Source organism: Ursus arctos, unplaced genomic scaffold (genome assembly GCF_023065955.2).
Source record: "Ursus arctos isolate Adak ecotype North America unplaced genomic scaffold, UrsArc2.0 scaffold_5, whole genome shotgun sequence".
In the NCBI taxonomy this organism is placed as follows: domain Eukaryota; kingdom Metazoa; phylum Chordata; class Mammalia; order Carnivora; family Ursidae; genus Ursus; species Ursus arctos.
The window spans coordinates 37612821-37633598 of record NW_026623067.1 but is presented as its reverse complement, the minus strand read 5'-3'; the positions used below and the strand labels follow the sequence as shown (position 1 = coordinate 37633598).

The window sequence follows — 20778 nt, the reverse complement described above, 5'->3', positions numbered from 1 at the left end:
AGTTTGCTGTGCCTCTTGCCTTTGTTTTTCTGAACGTAATCTGTCATTTCTCTGGGCCTGTAAGATTTTCTGTTTATCTTTGAGTTTCAGTAGTTTAATTATGTTACCTGTTACATCTTGTTTTTGTTTTTGTTTTGCTTGGCTTTCTCTGGGTATCTTGGAACTGTGATTTGGTGGGGTTTGTTTTTTTAATTTGTTTTAGGAAATTCTTGTTCATTATTTCTTCAAGTGTTTCTTCTGCTTCATTCTTTCCTTCTGGATCTCTAATTACACATATGTTAGACTGCTCAGTATTGTTTCTTAGGTCTTGAATGCTGTATCCTATTTTGTTATTGTTGTTTATTTTTTAATAGCTTTTTCTTTCTCTTAGTTTGATTAATTTTTATTAACCCATCATCAAGTTTACTTGAACTTTGCCACCCACCTAATTAGGAACACTGTAAATTAAAGTCTGTGCTGGAGATTTTCTAAACCATACAGTAGGTCGAATTTGGACCAGAACCCATGAGACGGTCAGTTATGGTTATACATTCTTTGATTCTTTTTTTAGTTAAAATACCTTTTTTTCTCGAATGTTTAGGAAATGTAGAATTACCTTTAGTGAGACTTTAACAACTCTTAGCACTGCTCACATAAGTTTTATAAGTTGTTAATTGTTTAATGTTCTGTCTCCTTCCTTTTAGAAATAGTTCATGATCTGCTTGATTTTGTCATTTGCTTTTTGATAGCTACTTAAAAAAACAAAAATAGGAGAGTTCTTATATTCCAGTAAGAACTGAGACCTGAAACTAATATAATGTTACATGTTGGTTATATATCAAAAAAAGACACCCAAGTGTTTTTTTTTTTTTTTCTGAGTAAAAATGAAATGTGTTTTTATATATATCATACTTAACTATTTTAAAAAATTTGAATTCATAGCTTACATTTTGAAAAGTTATTTACATCCTGAGAATAAAAATATGAAAATTACACTCTTCCTACATAACTGATGTATCTTTAGTCAAATAAAAAAAAAAAATCTGGGGCGCCTGGGTGGCACAGCAGTTAAGCGTCTGCCTTTGGCTCAGGGCGTGATCCCGGCGTTATGGGATCGAGCCCCACATCAGGCTCCTCTGCTATGAGCCTGCTTCTTCCTCTCCCACTCCCCCTGCTTGTGCTCCCTCTCTCGCTGGCTGTCTCTATCTCTGTCAAATAAATAAATAAAATCTTTAAAAAAAAATCCTTTTCACTGTATTTCATTTTTTTATTGTGTTGAATTTTTAAAATATTTTTTATTTTTTAATTGAAGTATAGTTGACAGTACAGTGTTAATTAGTTTCAGGTGTAAAAGTGATTCGAGAAGTCTATATGTTCTGCTCTGCTCATCAAGAGTGTAGCTAATGTCTGTCATCATACAATGCCTTTTCAGTACCACAGACTGTATTCCTTATGCTGTACCTTTTTCCCTGGTGACTTACTCATTCTATAACTGGAAGCAAGTATGTCCCACTCCTCTGCACCCATTTTGCCATCCCCCCACCCTCCTTCCTTTGGTTATACATGCTTAGGGGACATTTTTGTTTGTTCATTTTATTTACTTCCGTGGTGTAGACAGATTTCTTCTATTTTACCCTACTGAGAGACAAGTTTCTTTTTTCTTTTTTTTTTTTTTTTTTTTTCACTCTTCTTCACTCTTACTGAAGGTGGAACCCTTTGGGGACCTGGCTTTAACTGAGAATTTTCCTAATAGTATCTTCATTTTGGATGGTTTGTAGGTTTTATCTCCTGTTTCTTTATCAGTATGGATCCTCAAGGTCTCTGGGATTCAGCAGGAACTCTCAAGTTGAAAGCAGTTTTACTGTTTTCATACCTTTCAGAATTCCTGATCTCACTTCTTTTGGGCCTCTGGAATGTTTCATGTGTGTTTGCTCAGCAAAATGTTAGAAAAACAATTTTTTTTTTTTTTTTTGCTTTTTTAGTAGGAAGAATGTTCAGGGTATCTGTTCTCCATTATGCTGGTAACAAATGTCTCTGCTTGCTCAATATTCTACAATATGGATGTGCCATAATTTTATTTTTATTTATTTTTTAGAGATTTTATTTTTAACTAACCTCTACAACCAATGTGGGGCTCAAACTTAAAAGCCTGAGATCAAGAGTCACATGTTCCACCAACTGAGCCAGCCAGGCTCCCTGGATGTACCATAATTTTAAAATTCCTTCTTTACTAGGGGATTTTAGTTCTTCCTTGCTTGCTAAAATTATGACATAAATTTTTTTTTGCACATAGATCTTTGTGTGCATATGCTAGTAGTTTTCATCACCAGTGGGGTGAGGCAAAGAAGCAAGATAGACTCTTTCTTTTTGTTCTGTTTTAAGCAAGCTCCATGCTCAGCATGGAGCACAACATGGGGCTTGAACTCACGACCTGAGATCAAGACCTCAGTTTGAGATCAACAGTCATACGCTTAACCTAATGAGCCACCCAGGTGCCCCAAGATAGATTCATTCTTATTCATCCTTTTCTCTGCCACTTAATTTGTGAATGTTCTAAATCCCATATGTTTTCAGATGTCCTCTAAAAGTTTCCCACCCATACAGAATACATCATCATAAGCATATTGTTGTGTCTGAATAGTGTATGTCCAGGTGAGCATACCCAAAAGACAACATTGTCGCTCATCTTGGATTTTATTTTGGGCAGGTAAACAACACTCTTGATTCATGCTGAGTCATAAGAAAGTGGAAGTCATGTACCAACCTGCAGGACAGTTCAGAACATACCCTCTGATGTTTCTCAAGAAACAAACACAAAAGTCATCATAAAAATTACGTATTTCAAAAATAATGTATATTTCAGGTGGCATAATTATAAATTAATGAGGAAATTAAGTAGGCTACTTGAGCATGAAGGTTGGCCGTGCTGGGCCACCTAGCATTGGTTTCCAGTGTTGAGGCTCTTTACAAAGCAGTGACTCTAGTGTAGCATATATAATCCCGAATATTGTAAGCACATTCTTTGCATGTCATGTGTCATATAAAAATAACTTTCCTCTTCACGGTTTATGTTTCCTTTGTGGCACATTTTGACCTGCAGAACCCTTTATCTACCATTTGGCTTTCCATGAGCTATCAGGCAGGATCTCTGTGAGAGTCTCTACTTTGAGAAACTATGTGCCTAATATTTATTTATGATAAATGACTCATAATTACATTATTATGTGTTTTCAAAATAGCGTTTGATAATTCAGCACCTTTTAACAATAGATAAAATGTTCCTAAAGACTTTTTCCAGAAACTCAGATGTTTCTTGGGGCCCTTCCCAGTCTTCATTGGATTTGTGGTTGGCATTTTTTAAAAATAAAGGACTAAACCAAATTTTCCATAAGTTTTTTTGTTTGAATTTTACAATGTAACTACTCATTGAGGTAAACAGTTGTGTTTACTCAATGCTCATCCTTGTTTAAGACTTTTATGGCTGAGATATCCTTAGGCTTATAGTAAATTGGCTAGCTTCAGCGACATCTTTCTGGCCTTTGAAGTTGGCACAGTCCAGTATAGCTACCTAAGGGTGTGTGGCCATGGAAAAACATGTTTTTGTTGTTGAGTGTTCTTGCTTTCTAGTAATTTTATTTTCTGCTCAAGGGATTTAGTATCTGTTCAGATACTTTATTTTTAAAGGCCACATAAGTAATGACTTGATCTCTAATCTTAGCTTTGAAAATTTCCCAGACACTAATAAAGGTAATGTCTGATGACCTATTATTTGAGAATACTACTCACTGGCCAGCAATCAGTGCTATTTAAAAATGTATATTTTATTCTGAAAATTATTTTTATGGCTAAAAGGCTTTGTTAGTAAAATTGTGCATCTAATGACACAATTTGGTGACTTTTGGGCCTAGATTTATAATAACTTTTTACATGGTATCACTGAGACTTAGTACAGTTTAAAACACTTTACTCTTCAAATACTATACTAAATAGTTCTTTTTTTTTTTTTTTAAAGATTTTATTTATTTGAGAAAGAGAGAGAGAAAGCACAAGCAGGGGGAGAGGCAGAGGGAGAAGGAGAAGCAGACTCCCTACTTAGTGAGGAGCCCGACGTGGGGCTTGATCCCAGGCACTGGAGATCATGACCTGAGCCGAAGGCAGCTGCTTAACCAGCTGAGCCACCCATGCGCCCCTGTATTAAAGAGTTCTGAGAAAAATATTCAGTGTATCCTAGTCTTATCAGAAATAGCACCTGTCTCTTGGACTAATAAGAATATTTTAGTCACAAAAGGTTATATAGTAATCCTTATTTTGCATGAATGTGCACTATCTTGGCAGTGACTCTATGAGTAAAATTTTAACTAAGGATCAACTTACTGCTGAAGACCAGGATCATCAGTTAAATGATGTGGACTGTCCACATCAGGACATTAACAAGGTTAATTATTAGTGGAGTGAAAGAGAACTTTACCAGGTTGTATTATATATGGCAGGGTGGTGTATTCATAAAGAAGAGGAGCAGTTTTCTCACAGTTGACTGGACAAAGCTGGAGTTGCCATTTTTGGTCTGTTTTTACTTGTTTTATATTTATAATAACAGATCCTCTTGGTTAAAACCCAGCCTAGACACAGTGGTGGGTTTTTTTTGTTTGTTTGTTTTGTTTTGTGGTTAGTAGAGAAAACTGCATATTGCTACCTTAATATGTTTTCTTATTTGGCTTCTTGTTTAAAGGAGATACACAGGTCAGTAAAACACAGTAGAGAGCCCAGAAGTAAACCCATGCATATATAGTCAATTAATGTATGACAAAGAAGGCAAGAATATGCATGGGGAAACGGTATTCTCTTCAGTAAATGGTGTTCGGAAAACTGGACCACAATCTTACATCATATACAAAAATTAAAGTGCATTAAAAACTTCAGTGTAAGACTTAAAGCCAGTAAAACTAGAAGAAAATATAGGTAGTAAGCTCCTCATATTAGTGAGGTTTTTGTTTTGTTTTTATTGTTGTTGTTTGCATCTAACTTACAAAGTAGGGGTAATAAATACAAAAATAAATGGGACTACATCAAACTAAAAAGTTTCTGTACAGCAAAGGAAAGCATCAACATAATGAAAAGGTAAACTGAATAGGAGAAGATATTTGCAAATCATATGTCTGATAAAGGCTTACTATCTAAAATATACAAAGAACACCTACAACTCGATAACAACAACAACAACAAAAATCCAATTAAACAGTGGGCATAGGATATGAATAGACGTCTTCCCAAAGAATACATACAGATGGCCAACAGACATATGAGAAAACACACACACACACACACACACACACACACATACTGGAATAGTAATCAGCCATAAAAAAGAATGTTAATATTGGCATTTATGACAGCATGACTGTACCTAGAGAGTATTATGCTAAGCGAAATAAGTCAGGCAGAGAAGGACAAATACCAAGTGATTTCAATACCAGTGGGTTCTTAAAAAACAGAACAAAGAAAACAAAACCCAGACTCATAGATACAGAGTTTAGGGGTGGGGAGATGTTGGGGGACAAAATTGGTGAAGGTGATTAAGAGGTACAAATTTCCGGTTATAAAATAACGTAAGTCTTGGGGATATAATGTACAGCATGGGGAATACAGTCAGTAATATTATATTAACTTTATATGATTAGAGATGATAACTAGACTTACTGTGGTAATCAGTTTGTAGTATATACAAATATTGAATCACTGTTGTACATATGAAACTAATAAAATATTTTTTGTCAGTTATACTTCAATAAAAACAACAAAAAGAAATGAAGTTTAGTTCTTTGTTGCTAAACTTAAAGTTTTATGCAAAGAGAAGAAACCATCTGCCTAATTAATTGCAATTTTTAATGGAAATCTGTTACAGCTTAGTTGGACGCTTGATTCCATTAGAAGGGAAAGAATTCATTTCACTTTTTTAAGGCTACTAAATAGTTTATTCTTCCTTTCCCTACAGCAAGAATTATGAACATATGTTCACAAAATGGATTCAGTGCTAATTTTTAAAGCTTCCGCATATTTCCACTCTCATCAGTTGTAAATAATGTATCTGACTGTAAAATGGAAAAAGTTGAAAATTTCCCCTTGTGCATTTTGAGCTTTTCAGAGGTATTATAAACTCTGGAAATAATAATAAAAGATACTAGGCTTTATACAGTGCTTTTTGTGTGAGGAACTCCTATAAACACTAATGCATTGATCCTAACACAGTACTTGATTGTGACTTTAAAAGGTCATGAGTTAGTGCTGTTGCAAAAAAAAAGTTTAAAAAGATTGGAGGGGGAGCTCTAACTTATAAATATTGTTTAAAAAATATCTAGATAAAAGTTGATCTAGACAATTGAAAAATAAAAATTATGGGGGATTTTTATTATTTAACTTTTAGCCTGTGATAGATTTTTATCCCTTTTTTTCGTTTATTTATGAATCTTAAAGCCTGATTCCCTTCTTAGAGTTGTAAGCAGAATTTTCTTTTAAACTTTTAATCCTTCTCAGCCAAGGCTTAAACCTGTGGTGATTTCCTGAGTTTGTCGCATTAACATAGCAGTGCATTTTATTGGTCCTGAATTAGGAGATCATTGTCTTAATTTTCTTAGTTTAATATTTGTGGTATGTAGCTGTTGATTTTGATTATTATAGTGGTCATGTGGCTTAATCTTCAACTTTTTTGTGTTTTGTAGGTTTATTCTTCAGTCCAAGGAGGTAATTCACAATCAGCTGTTAGAGAAACAGAAAATAGCAGAAGAAAAAATTAAAGAATTGGAAGTAAGTTTCGATTGAATATTGACAGTAGTAAATTTTAAGAAAAAGGTAATTATCTCTGTGTGTCATGTTAAATGAAAACGTATGTCTGCCAAAGTCATGTCATGTTTTCATTTTATCGAATTGTGTTAGAGCAATAAATCAGTCATACTCATGGCAGTGTGTAAGACACTCCTCCCCCCCCCCAAAGGAAAGAAAAAAAGAAAGGAAGGAAGGAAGAAAAAAGAATAGTTTCTTGGAAATGTAGAGATTTTTGAAGACGATGGAGAGTATTTTCTCCATTGCCTTCAAATGAACATGTCTGTTTTTAAAAACAAAGCAGGGGCACCTGGGGCACCTGGGCAGCGCAGTAAGTTGGGTGTCCAACTCTTGGTTTTGGCTTGGGTCGTGGTCTCAGGGTTGTGAGATTGAGCCCTGCGTTGGGCTCCCTCCTCAGCATGGAGTCTGCTTCCGTTTCTGTCTCCTTCTGCCCCTCCCATTTGTTCTCTCTCTCTCTCTCAGTAAAATAGATAAATATTAAAAAAAAAAAAAAAAAAAAAAAAGCACAGTGTATATTTAAACACCACATATTGTGGTGGATTGGCATGAGAGTGGGTAATGATAATAGTATTTAAAGGATCTTGATATATGTCTCATATATTATAATTTGTTTGACGTAGATTAGGTATAGCCGAAGGATGGTGCTGCAGTGAGAAAACAATTTTTTCCTTTTTTTTTTTTTTTTTTTTTTTGCTAGGGAAAAAGGTGATGGGTAAGAGAAACATAGTAAATTTTTGGATAATTGGACTGTATTACATTTTCCATATACATTAAGACTTTTGATGAGATACTCTTCTTGGGCTTGAGTAGAACGTCCATCCTATGTATAGTAAAAACTGGCCTGGGCAAAAGACTGGTTGTTATTTCTTTGGGGCCAAGATTTCCTGAAATGGGGGTGGTTGCAATGACTTCATAGGTCACTTTATCTAATTTGTGTGAGTACTGTTTGAGGCAGTAGTTCAGAATCTGACTCAGCTCTCTACGGAATTGGTGAGACACCCCCTCAGTCCTCCCGGGGATTTCTTAGGGGCACCAACTTGGCATGGCCTGGGTATGTAGTGTCTTAGGTTACTTAGGTTTATTTTTGTTTGACTACTGACCATAATTCAGACAAACTTAATAATAGATTTGTACTTTACAAAGGTATATTGTAAAAACAAAGCAATTAAGCATGCAAACAAAAGAACAAAAAAGAAAAACTTACCTTTTAGTAACCAGGTTGTTATTATGTCCTATTTTATCATTTTTGTTAGCCCGACTATTCTGGATTGAATTTTATATCTTCTACTGTTCTCAAAGTAACTTAAAAAACTCCAAATAAAACTATTTCATGTGGATAACTAAAAACCTGTTTTTGCAGCTGTAGGTAAATACATCTAAAAATTACCCTGATGAATAAGTAACCAGATGTAAACCATTGTGTGTATGATTCTTTTTATGAAAACTCAAAAAATAAGAGCTCCCTATAAACATTCAAAATGATATGTCAGGGGCACCTGGGTGGCTCAGTCAGTTAAGCGTCTGCCTTTGGCTCAGGTCGTGATCCCGGGATGTTGGGATTGAGCCCTGCGTTGGGCTTCTTGCTCAGCAGGGAGCCTCCCTCTCCCTCTTCTGCTCCCCCTGCTTGGGCTTTCTCTCTCTCTGTGTCAAATAAATAAATAAAATCTTTAAAAACAAACGATATGTCAGTATATATAGTACATTAACACTGGTTACTCTAAGGAAATTAGGTGGGATATGGACATGAAATTATTTTTTTCTTATCTTTGCATTGGATAAATTATAGCAAGCTTGTGTTAATTTTTACAATTAAAAAGAATGTTACGGTAAAATCACCACAGATGGTGATTTTAGCATACTGTTCAATTTTGATGAGCATTTATTTATTTATTTTTTAAAGTAAGCTCCTGGGAGCCCAGCAGGGGGCTTGAACTCATGACCCTGAGATTAAGACCTGAGCTGAGATCAAGAGTTGGAGGCTTAACCAACTGAGCCACCCAGGCACCCCAGGAAATTTTTTTTCCCCAAGTTACCTTTTTTTTTTTTTTTTTTTTTTTTTTTTTGGAGTTTCTCAAATACTGGTAGAGTATCCTGGTATCTGCCAGATAATGGAAGTAGATTAGCTGGCTCGTTGATACCTGTTTGAAATGCTAATTACAGCTACAAAAAACTATCAGAGTTAAACTCCACCTTCTTTCCTAGAATATTTTATTGTGTCTTTTTTCTTCTTAATCTTTATTTTACATGTTTCTTTATATCACAAAAGCATTATTAAATGTACTGTAAAAGAAGAAAAACAGCCAATAAATACAGCATGATTAAATGAAGGTAATATTTTCCCCTCTTCCCTGCACATCTCCAGATATCACCTCTGCAGTTTGGTGTGGATCATTCCAAACTTTATTTTATAAACAGTCATACGCACATATACACTCTTTTTTTTAAGCAACTTTATTATTTATTTATTTATTTATTTATTTATTTATTTATTTATTTATTTGTCAGAGGGAGAGAGAGGCAGGCACATGGAGAAGAAGACTCCTTACTGAGCAAGGAGCCTGATGCGGGACTCCATCCCAGGACCCTGGGATCATGACCTGAGCTTAAGGCAGACCCTTAAGCAACTGAACCACCCGGCGTCCCTACACTTTTTTATTTATTTATTTATTTTAAAGATTTTATTTATTTATTCGACAGAGATAGAGACAGCCAGCGAGAGAGGGAACACAAGCAGGGGGAGTGGGAGAGGAAGAAGCAGGCTCATAGCGGAGGAGCCTGATGTGGGGCTCGATCCCATAACGCCAGGATCACGCCCTGAGCCGAAGGCAGATGCTTAACCGCTGTGCCACCCAGGCGCCCCTTTTTTTTTTTTTTTAAATAAAGAGGAATTATGCTGTATATACTGGTTTTCATCATTTGACAGTTAATCTTTCCACTTCTAGTTTATATTTTCCACTTTGTTTTTTTCCACCTCTCTTATCCTTGTAGGTTCCTTGTTATCCAGTATTTAATTATTGCATGATCCCTACCTCTGCATTTAGTACACTTTCCAATACTGCTCTAATTTGTATTTTTAATAGTACTTTCCACTATACACTCTCTTCTCTCCCCTCAAGCAGTCCTATACTTTCCACTGCCATACTTTCATAGTTTCATTGCTTCAGCCTGAAATGTATGCATGTACACACACCCACATGTACACTAATGCACACATACATTGTTAATTGTAGTGTTCAGATTCCTTGTGTTTCTTACTCATTTTTTTCCTGAGTATTCAATTAGTTATTGAGAGAGATATGCCAAATCTCCATGATGATACTTATCAGTTTCTCCTTCATCTTTCAGCTTAGTGGGCATTGGTGTTTAGAGATTATTCTCTCTGTATTTAAGTGCTCATTATTACTGTATACATAGTTCAGAGGATAGGTTTTCATTTTGCTTTATATGTTTGGGAATTTCTCAGGTCTTTCAAGATAGTATTCTGATTTCTGGCTTCTTTTGTTGCTGTTGAAGTCATTTGTCAGCTTAATTGTTCCTTTGTCTTTTTTCTCGGTTACTTTTATTTATTCATTGTTTTTAAAAAGATTTATTTATTTATTTGAGAGAGAGAGTGCACACAAGTGGGGGGGTGGGGTAGAGGAAGAGGACGAGAGAGAATCCTCAAGCAGACGCCGTGCCAAATGTGGAGCCTAACATGGGTCTGGATCCCAGGATCCTGGGACCATGACCTGAGCTGAAGGCAGACACTTAACTGACTGAGCCACGCAAGCACCCCCCCCCCCCCCCGGTTACTTTTAATATTCTCTTCATCTTTCATGGTTTGTGGTTTCTTTGGAATATGTTTTAGGTGTGGAGTTAGTCTTTTTATTTTTTTCTTAATCCTACTTGGTTTAAATTGAATTTCCTGAATCTGAGGATTAAGATCTTCCATCAGTTCTGGGAAGTTTTTGTTTTTGTTTTTTAAGATTTTATTTTATTTCTTAGAGTGAACAGGAGTTGGGGGAAGGAGCAGAGGGAGTGAGAGAAGCAGACTCCCTGCTGAGCAGGGAGCCCATTGTGGGGCTCTATCCCAGGATGTTGGGATCACGACCTGAGCTGAAGGCAGATGCTTAACCGATTGAGCCACCCAGGCGCCCCTGCATCTTAACTGGCTGTTTTTGTTTTTTTTCTTTTCTTTTCTTTTCTTTTCTTTTTTCTTTTCTTTTCTTTTCTTTTCTTTTCTTTTCTTTTCTTTCCTTTCCTTTCCTTTCCTTTCCTTTTTTTTTTTTTTTTTTTTTTAACATTTCTGGTTTTCCCCCATCAATCCTTTAAATGTATTTAAGCTAGAATGTCCTTTGTAGCATATTAGAAAATCTGGTCGTTTTACTCCTCGGTGTAAAATCCATCATTGTTCTTGGGTAAAGTTCAGACTTGTTAACATACATTCAAGGCTTTTTGTGAAAAGACTCCTGTCTGTTTCTCCATCTCTCTCATTTCCTTTGCCTTCTTTTACGCTGTATACTCCAGCCATTTAGAAATACTCTGTGTTTAGAACTTGCTGTGCTTTCTTTGTTTCTATTAGGTCTTTGGAAAAAATAGTTTCCTCCACTGGGGAACTTTCTCCTCCTGCAGTTATTACTGGCTGCATATATTAATACCCAAGATCTTAGTTTAGGGCTACTTCTAAGAAGCATTTTCTGATTCTTCAGTCTTAAATCAGGTCCTTTTTCCTTGTTCTCCCTAATGATTTTATTAGTTTCATTCCATAGTGTGGCAATTTGAACATATAAACTATCACCATTTGAGGTAATTACAGATTGGATTTCCTGGGGCACCTGGGTGGCTCATTTGGTTAAGCAGCTGCCTTGGGCTTAGGTTATGATCTCAAGGTTCCGGGGTGGAGCCCTGCATCAGGCACTCTGCTCAGCGGGGAGTCTGCTTCTCCCTCTGCCCCTCCCCACCGCTTGCACAGGCTTGCGTGCTTGCTCTTGCTCTCTCAAATAAATAAATGAAATCTTAAAAAAAAAAAAATGTTTCCTATTACTTGGGAAGCTTGATACAGATTCAGAGCTCTAAATAGTTCTTCCCAAGGAGGAGTTGTTGCTTCTCCTTTCAAATCTGCAGTGTTTTCTTCCGGGCCCTAGCATTTCCTGTTTTGTCTTAATCCTATTTACTTATCATTATCATTTAATTTTTACCCTAAGATACCTTAAGATATAGTTGGGGAGTCACCAGTTTATACGTAAGTCAGCAAAGGCCAGGCTCTTTCCGTTAAGCATGTTTTCATCTCTGAAGGAGTAAGATTATTTTGTGTCTGGGTCTGTAGTTTCAGTTTTTGATCAAAGCTGTTAACTTGGCCCACTTTGTATGCCTCCTCACTTCCTGCCAGCAGTCTATACAAATGACACTATGGATACACTTTTTTTTTTTTTTTTAAGATTTTATTTATTTATTTGACAGCGAGAGTGGCAGTGAGAGAGGGAATGCAAACAGGGAGAGTGGGATAGGAAGAAGCAGGCTTCCTGCTGAGCAGGGAGCCTGATGCGGGGCTCGATCCCAGGACCCTGGGATCATGACCTGAGCCGAAGGCAGATGCTTAACGGCTGAGCCACCCAGGCACCCCATGGATACACCTTTTTAATGACATGGGTACTTATTTGATTCAGGTTCTCTGAAATGAAAACCCATTTTCATTAGTATTTCCTAGACTCCCTTTTATCTATGTCTTTTCTTACTGTTTCTTTATGTTTGCCTTCTGCATATTCCCCTCCCCTTTGTTTATGAATGCAAAGCTTACCTGGAATTTGTTTAGCTCTTAATAAACTCTCTTATGCTGTCCCTATATTGTCATCCAATCTAGTGGCCTGACTTGCTGGACCTTTGCTTTTATGGAGCAGAGGTGGGGGTACTATAACCCTGCCTACATGTTCCCTTGATAGGGAGTTATATTACTTACTAGAAGGGTAAAGGCAAGTACTAGCTTATTGGAAAGATAGTCTTACTGTCTTTTTCTTTTTAGTCAGAATGGCTAAAATTAACAAGTCGGGAAATTACAGATGTTGGCAAGGATGTGGAGAAAGGGGAACCCTCCTACACACTGTTGGTGGGAATGCAAGCTGGTGCAGCCACTCCGGATAACAGTATGGAGGTTCCTCGAAAAGTTGAAAATAGAGCTACCCTACGACCCAGCAATTGCACTACTGGGTATTTACCCCAAAGATACAAACGTAGTGATACAAAGGGGCATGTACACCCCAATGTTTATAGCAGCAGTGTCCACAATACCCAAACTGTGGAAAGAGCCTAGATGTCCATCGACAGATGAATGGATAAAGAAGTACACACACACACACACACACACACACACACAGGAATATTATGCAGCCATCAAAAAATGAAATTTTGCCATTTGCAATAACGTGGATGAAACTAGAGGGTATTATGCTAAGCAAGATAAGTCAATCAGAGAAAGACAATTATCATATGATCTCACTGATATATGGAATTTGAGAAACAAGGCCAGAGGATCATAGGGAAGAGAGGAAAGAATGAAACAAGACGAAACCAGAGAGGGAGACAAACCATAAGAGACTCAGGAAACAAACTGTTTCTCAGGAAACAAACTGAAGGTTGCTGGAGTGGAGGGGGGTGGGAGGGGATGGGGTGGCTGGGTGATGGATAATGGGGAGGGTATGTGCCATGGTGAGCGCTGTGAATTGTGTAAGACTGATGAATCACAGACCTGTATCCCTGAAACAAATACTACATTATATGTTAATAAAAAATTAACAACAACAACAAAACTCTGTATTTACAAAACATTACCCAAATGTTGGGTTATTCTTTGGGCTGTCGTCATTTTACTGGGATTGATGAGAAAATATTTTCATAATAGACTCACAATATGATAGTGTTATTTAGATTTTTATCTTTCCTCTATAAAGATGATAGATCAGGAGGAACAATCACCATTTCATCCTCATGGTGATTAGTATAGACCAATGATGCTGATCCTGTTAAAGAAAAAAATATAAAATGGTGGCTTTAGTATGAAAGAGTAACCATGTTATTTATGTCTGTTTTTTAAAAATTCGGATAATTTTTTAAAGAAGATGGCTGAGTGTATATAATACATAATACAGTATATGTTGTTAGAAAAGTACAAAAGCTTAATTTCTTAAATGACATGAATATAACTGGGATTTGGAATGATGACTATGAGTCTTTTCTGTTGGTTTTTTTTAAGATTTAAAAATTATTTTTAAGTGTTTTTACACCCAGTGTGGGGCTCGAACTTACAACCCTAAGATCGAGAGTTGTACATTCCATCGACTGAGTCACCCAGGCACCTCTCATCTGTCTTTGTAAAAGTAATTTTCTTTTTGAAATGTATAGCATTGCTACAATGGGAAAATAGAAGTCTTTTTTTTTTTTTTGTGAAAATTCAGTTTTAGTTAAAGTTGGGTTGAAACATTGAGGCAATATATTCTAAAGAGTGACAAATACTTCTTATATTTTTGCTCACTTTTTTGAAGTAAGAAGAATATAATTTTATGGACTTTTTTTGCATTTAGAAAAACTTGATTCAGCTTCCAGCTGAGCTAGAGCTCCGTTTCTGACCTCTTGCCTTATGAATCTCAACTTTTTGGAATCCTTGAGATATCTGTAAGCTTTCAGTGATAGATTTGAGCACATTTTGACCACGATTCTCTTAAGTTCGCTCCTTCATTCCAGGTGAGGGGCAGTTATTGCTTGAGGCTCATCTGCATTTAGTCCAAAGTCCCCACTGTATTTTAGACACAAGCGTATACTGGTTGACTACTTCCTTTCCTTTATCTTTGACGTGGTCACCACGCCTTCCACTACCCTGCTAGCTTAGCAGTGACATGATAAAAATAAGAGTAAGGAAACCCAGGACATTCTGGCCTGCATAATGCCGCTTTTGACGCAAAATATTACAATCTCAGGGTTGTGAAATCGCTCTGCAGCCCAGTAAAAATCTAAGAAACTGTAAAAGTCCTGACTCTTGCACAAAAATGACAATTTTGGTCAGATAGTGGTTCCTGAAACAAGAAGGAAGAATAGTGGCAAGGGAACTGGTAGGAGGTGCCTGTGACATTCAGCAGTTGGCTGAGTTTTGAGACTCTGATGAGAAAATGTTTTGGAGGAGTTCCCATGATTGAGGAGGTTTTACTCTGCCTATTGAAGATCATTTTTTCCATAGCATGGGTGGTAACTCGGTAGGCACTTGGCTGGATGTCCACGTTTTGCTCTGAGTACTTAATTTTTGAGTTGGTACCATTGTGGACATGGTGGGAGCCCCTCTTTGGAGGTGATGTCAGGTGGACACTATTATATGATAGATAGTGATTCTGTTCTGTTTTAGTGGAGAGAGAAGGGCAGGTGAGAGCAGAGCCAGTGATGGGATTTTTTTTTTTAATATATTAAACAAGAATTATACTCAGTGCTGGCACAGCTCAAAATTTAGAATCCATCAAGAAATTAGTCATTTATTTTGTAGTGAAATGTAGCATTTACAAAAATAAACCTTAAAATACATATAGCTTAATAAAAATTGACATGCAGCAGAGGGGCTCCCACTCTTTTCCCCCCTAATGACAATGCCGTTCCTGCCCCGTCCCATAGCTACAACCCTAACTTTTGTGATAGGTATTCCTTTTTAAGTTTTCATTTAAATTCTAGTTAACATACAGTTTACTGGGGCACCTGGGTGGCTCAGTTGGTTAAGCGTCTGCCGTCAGCTCAGGTCATGATCGCAGGTCTGTGGGATCAAGCCCCATGGTGAGGCCCATGTTGGGCTACCTGCTCAGTGGGGAGTCTGCCTCTCCCTCTGCCCCTCCCCCTGCTCGGGCTTTCTCTCTCTCTCTCAAATGAATAAATGAAATCTTCAAAAAACCCCCACAAAACCAACCATACAGCGTACTGTTAGTTTCAGGTGTACCATATAGTGGTTCAGCCCTTCCGTACATCACGGGTGCTCATCACGAGTGCTCTCCTTAATCCCTATCACCCGTTTAACCCATCCCCTCACCCACCTCCCTTCTGGTAGCCATCAGGTTGTTCTTTATAGGTCAGAGTCTGTTTCTTGGTTTGCCTCTTTTTCTTTTTTTTCCTTTTGCCAATTTGTTTTTTTCTTAAATTCTACTTGTGAGTGAAATCATATGGTATTTGTCTTTTTTTGACTTATTTTGCTAGCATAATACATGGCAATATTTCATTCTTTTTTTATGGCTGAGTAATATATACCACATCTTTATCCATTTTTCAGTTGGTGAACATTTGGGTTGTTTCCATAATTTGGCTATTGTAGATAATGCTGCTATAAGCATTGGGGTGCATGTATCCCTTTGAATTAGTATTTTTTTTATTCTTTGGGTAAATACCTAGTTGAGCGATTGCTGAATTGTAGAGTAGTTCTGTTTTTAACTTTTTGAGGAACTTCCATACTGTTTTCCAGAGTAACTGTACCAGTTTGCATTCCCACTAACATTGCATGAGGGTTCGTTCTTCTTTCATCCTTGCCGAACCCTCTTTTTTCTTGTGTTGATTTTAGTCATTCTGACAGGTGTGAGGTGATCTCATTGTAGTTTTGATTTGCATTTCCCTGATGATAAGTGATATTGAGCCTTTTTTAATATGTCCTGTAGGTCTTCTTTGGAAATATGTCTGTTTATGTCTTGTGCCTATTTTTTAATTGGATTATTCATTTTTGGGGTGTTGAGTTTTACAGGTTTTTCATATATTTTATTTTAGAGAGGGAGAGTACATTCAGCGCAGGGGGTGGGGCAGAAGGAGAGAGAAGGAGAATCCCAAGCAGACCCCCTGCTGAGCACAAAGCCCAGTGCTGGACTCAGTCTCACGACCCCGAGATCATGACCTGAGCTGAAATCAAGAGTCAGATGCTTAACCGGCTGAGCCACCCAGGTGCCCTGGCTGCCTTTTACTTTTGTTGATGGTTTCCTTCTCTGTGCAGACGCTTTTTATTTTGATGTAGTCCCAACAGTTTATTTTTGCTTTTGTTTCCCTTGCCTCAGGAGACATACTCTAGAAAGAAGTTGCTATGGCTGATGTCAAACAAGTTACTGCCTTTGTTCTGTTGTAGGATTTTTATGGTTTCGGGTCTCACCTTTTGGTGTTTAATCCATTTTGAATTTATTTTTGCGTATGTGTAAGAAAGTGGTCTAGTTTCATTCCTTTGCTTGTAGTTGTTCAGTTTTCCCAATGCCATTTGTTGAAGAGATGGTCTTTTCCCATTACATATTCTTTCCTGCTTTGTTGAAGATTAATTGACCATATAATTGTGGGTTCATTTCTGGGTTTTCTCTTCTGTTGCATTGATCTGTGTGTCTATTTTTTGTGCCAGTGCCATCCTGTCTCGAGGACTACGGCTTTGTAATATAACTTGAAGTCTGGAATTGTGATGCAGCCAGCTTTGCTTTTCTTTTTCAAGATTGCTTTGGCTATTTGGGGTCTTTTGTGGTTCCATACAAATTTTAGGATTGTTTGTTCGAGCTCTGTGAAAAATGTTGTTAGTATTTTGATAGGGATTGCATAAATGTGTAGATTGCTTTGGGTAGTATGGACATTTTAACAATATTTGTTCTTGCAATCCATGAGCATGGAATGTCTTTCTGTTTCTTTGCGTCATCTTTAATTTCTTTCATTAGTGTTAGGTTTTCAGAGTCCAGGTCTTGTACCTCTTTGATTAGGTTTATTCCTAGGTATCTTACTGGTTTTGGTGCAACTGTTCTTTCTTCCTTTTTTAAAAAAATTTTACCACCTATAAATACCTCCCCAAACAGTGTAATTTACTCTTGTTTGTTTTTGCACTTTATATGAACAAAGTCACTGTGTGTGTATATATATATATTTGGTCTTCTTTTGCTCAACATGGTGTTTGTGAGGTATACCTGTGTTACTCGAGATTATGATTTGTTCATTTTCATTGCTATATGGTATTCCATTATGCAGAGTTAACCACAGTTTATCTTTGTAGACAGACCATTTTTATTCTTAACAAGTCAAGATGTTGTAATAGAGAGTATAGTTTATCTTTTAGTCTTTTGCTGAAGGGAGCTATTTTTCAGACCTCTGCTGCTCTGCCCCAAAAGAGTTGAGTACTAAAGTATAAAATGTCTATACTCTAAAAATTAGGTTGATGGTGTCCCACCTTCAGCTAGGTCACTAGACCCTCTGAGTGGCTTTTTTTTAATTTAAAAAAAAAATAACTGCAAATTAGTAAATTCATCTCTTTTCTGTGTTTTGACTTGGAGAGTCGTGAGTCATCTTTCCCTTGCTGTCCCATACTTTGGGATTTCAGATATGAATACTTATCTCTTTATAGAGTTCATTTGCATTCTCAACATTTGTAAAAATGGATGTTTGTTTTAAAATAGTTTTTAGTTATTTAAGACTTAAATCTAAAAGAGCCTGATGGTTGGAAGCCCTAGAGTTTCTAGTGAACTATATATATTCCCTATGTCCTGGTGTCTCCTAAGGCTTAATGTAGCTGCATAATCTTCCTCTTCGGCTTTTAGAGAAGAATAGGCATGAGTCTGAAAAAGCCCAATATGCTCTTTTTCTGGTTGAGTATTCTTTATTGGTTATTATCAATATTTTCAATGCCTTGGTCAGTGTATATGTGTTACGATCCAAGTGCTAATATTTACCCAAATATAAACTGTGATATATTTCACTTCCTTATTGGAAATACTTCAGCTCAGGGATGCCTGGCTGGCTTGGTCAGTATAACACGTGACTCTTTATTTAGGGGTTGTCAGTTTGAGCCCCGCATTGGGGGTAGAGTTTATTTAAAAAATAATATTTCAGCTATGGTGAGAACTTAAATCTGACCTTTTCAAATAGATTTGCCCTGTTAACTAGACAGTCTCCCTTTTTGTAAAATATATATTACAAATATTTTACACATACACCCCTCTGATTTCATCTATATACTGATGTATGTGTCTTCATTTGATGATTAAGGTAAAAGGAGGATTTGCATTCCAGTTAGACTTGAGTTTAGCTTTCTGCAACTTTAGTCTATTAATCCTTTCTTCTAGAATGCATTCATAGAGTGCCTTGATTTCTTCCTTGGAATATTTGCCCATACCGACACCAGACTATCACATTCAGAGCTTCAGAGGGTTGTTGACTGACCTCAAGTTTTCACTGCTTTGTGTTTTATATGATCTAACTTTTCTCTGTGCCTAACCGTGAATATTTGTCTTTAGCCTCCTCCCTCCCATGCCTGAGAATTCCTGCAGTCACTTTCAGCCTGTCTAGGGAATGATTTCTTTCAACGACGTAGACTTTGAAGTTTCTTTCATGTTATTGCCTGCCTCCCTGCTCTTGTATCTAGATAGTAAGGGGAAGTTAATCATTATATCTTCTTTACCTTAGATTCTGACTCTGGTCACTCCTTACAGCACAGGTCTTCCCTAACCTGAAGTAATAGATACTGGCCAGAGGAAGTGAGTTGTTCGATACTCAGTGTGGACAGGCCACACCTGTATTAATGAGCACACTCTGCATGTTTGCTCAAGAGAACAAGATCCATACTGATATTTGAACCATAAATAGAAATCTCCAAGTCTCCTGGATTTACAACAGAGCATTCATTCCTAATTTAAATACCTTCTGCTGAGTTAGGAGTTCTGAATTCTAGCTCTTGCTGTACTCTGAGCTTCAGTGTCTTCATCTGTAAGATGAGAGGTTGGAGTAGAAGGCATCTACGGGCACTTCTGTTAAATTTATCATTATAGCCTTGGTATTCTGAATTGACCCTTGAGGAGCAAAAATGCCCCCTTACAAAAAAAGATGGAAGGAGGCAAAACAAAACAAAAACCAGTTTCCTTTCATGTCCAGATTTAATTTAAAAAGCTAATTGGAATGCTTTTCTTTGAAGGTAAAATGAAAGTAGTTGTCTGCCCGCAGCTTTGCCATTTAAAATGTAATAAAAGGTAGCAACACCTTTTTTGATATCTTTGTAGTAGTTGCTTAAATTACTGAAATCACAGATGTGCGTGCGATGGCTTAAGGTAGTATATTAGGCGTCAGCTGTTTTACAGATACTGTTGGATGGAGCTGTATTATTAATCCCACATAAATGAAAATAACATACCAAGGAAGATGTCATTTTACTCATTTGTAGTGCGTTATCCTATACTGTCTTATAAAATCCTTCATGTTGATCAGGAAGGAATGATTTAAATGTGCCTTTCCTGCCCCTTGCTATATATTTACCAGTGGTGGAGTGTAGGAAAACTAGGCCGTATTTTCAGTTGTATTCTGGTATTCTGCAGTTTGTGATGATCCACCAAGGGATTACTGATCATACTTAGAGTAGGGGCAAGAAATGTTGTTCAGAAAGTGTTCCTGGGGGCGCCTGGGTGGCGCAGTCGTTAAGCGTCTGTCTTCGGCTCAGGGCGTGATCCGGGCGTTCCGGGATCGAGTCCCACATCAGGCTCCTCCGCTGGGAGCCTGCTTCTTCCTCTCCCACTCCCCCTGCTGTGTTCCCTCTCTCGCTGGCTGTCTCTCTCTGTTAAATAAATAAATAAAATCTTAAAAAAAAAAAAAAGAAAGAAAGTGTTCATAAAGTATAAACTCCTGAATGTACATGGACATTTTATCTTACTAAACAATAATGAATATATTTTTATGAATTTTAATCTGCTGGTGCAGATAGTTCTACTTTACCATTTTTATTTTTTCATTTTTCAGAGAGTTTTTAGTATATTATTTTGTTTATAAATAAAGTGTCTGTGGGTGGTGCTGTCTTCCTAATTTTAATTAATTAGAGGAGTTTCTCCTACCTCACTTGCAAATCTTTCACCTGTCACCAGCATAATAAAAATATTTGAATTCCATCACTATTCATGAAGCCATTCTTTTGGGTACATAATTAGCTTGTGAGGGAATTCTTCCAAAATGGACACGGTTGCATTTTACTCCTAACTGTTG

At 37.0% G+C, this 20778-nt stretch overlaps 1 protein-coding gene across 2 annotated transcripts in view; it reads left to right on the top strand.

The window, feature by feature from the left end:
* PFDN1 (prefoldin subunit 1) overlaps window positions 1–20778 on the top strand; it is a 65841-nt gene that overhangs the window by 25813 nt on the left and 19250 nt on the right. For both annotated transcript variants that reach the window (XM_026508129.4, XM_057307171.1), the window contains exon 3: window positions 6696–6780. In XM_026508129.4, the coding sequence (XP_026363914.1) occupies window positions 6696–6780 (85 nt within the window). The remainder of the gene's footprint in view (window positions 1–6695; window positions 6781–20778) is intronic.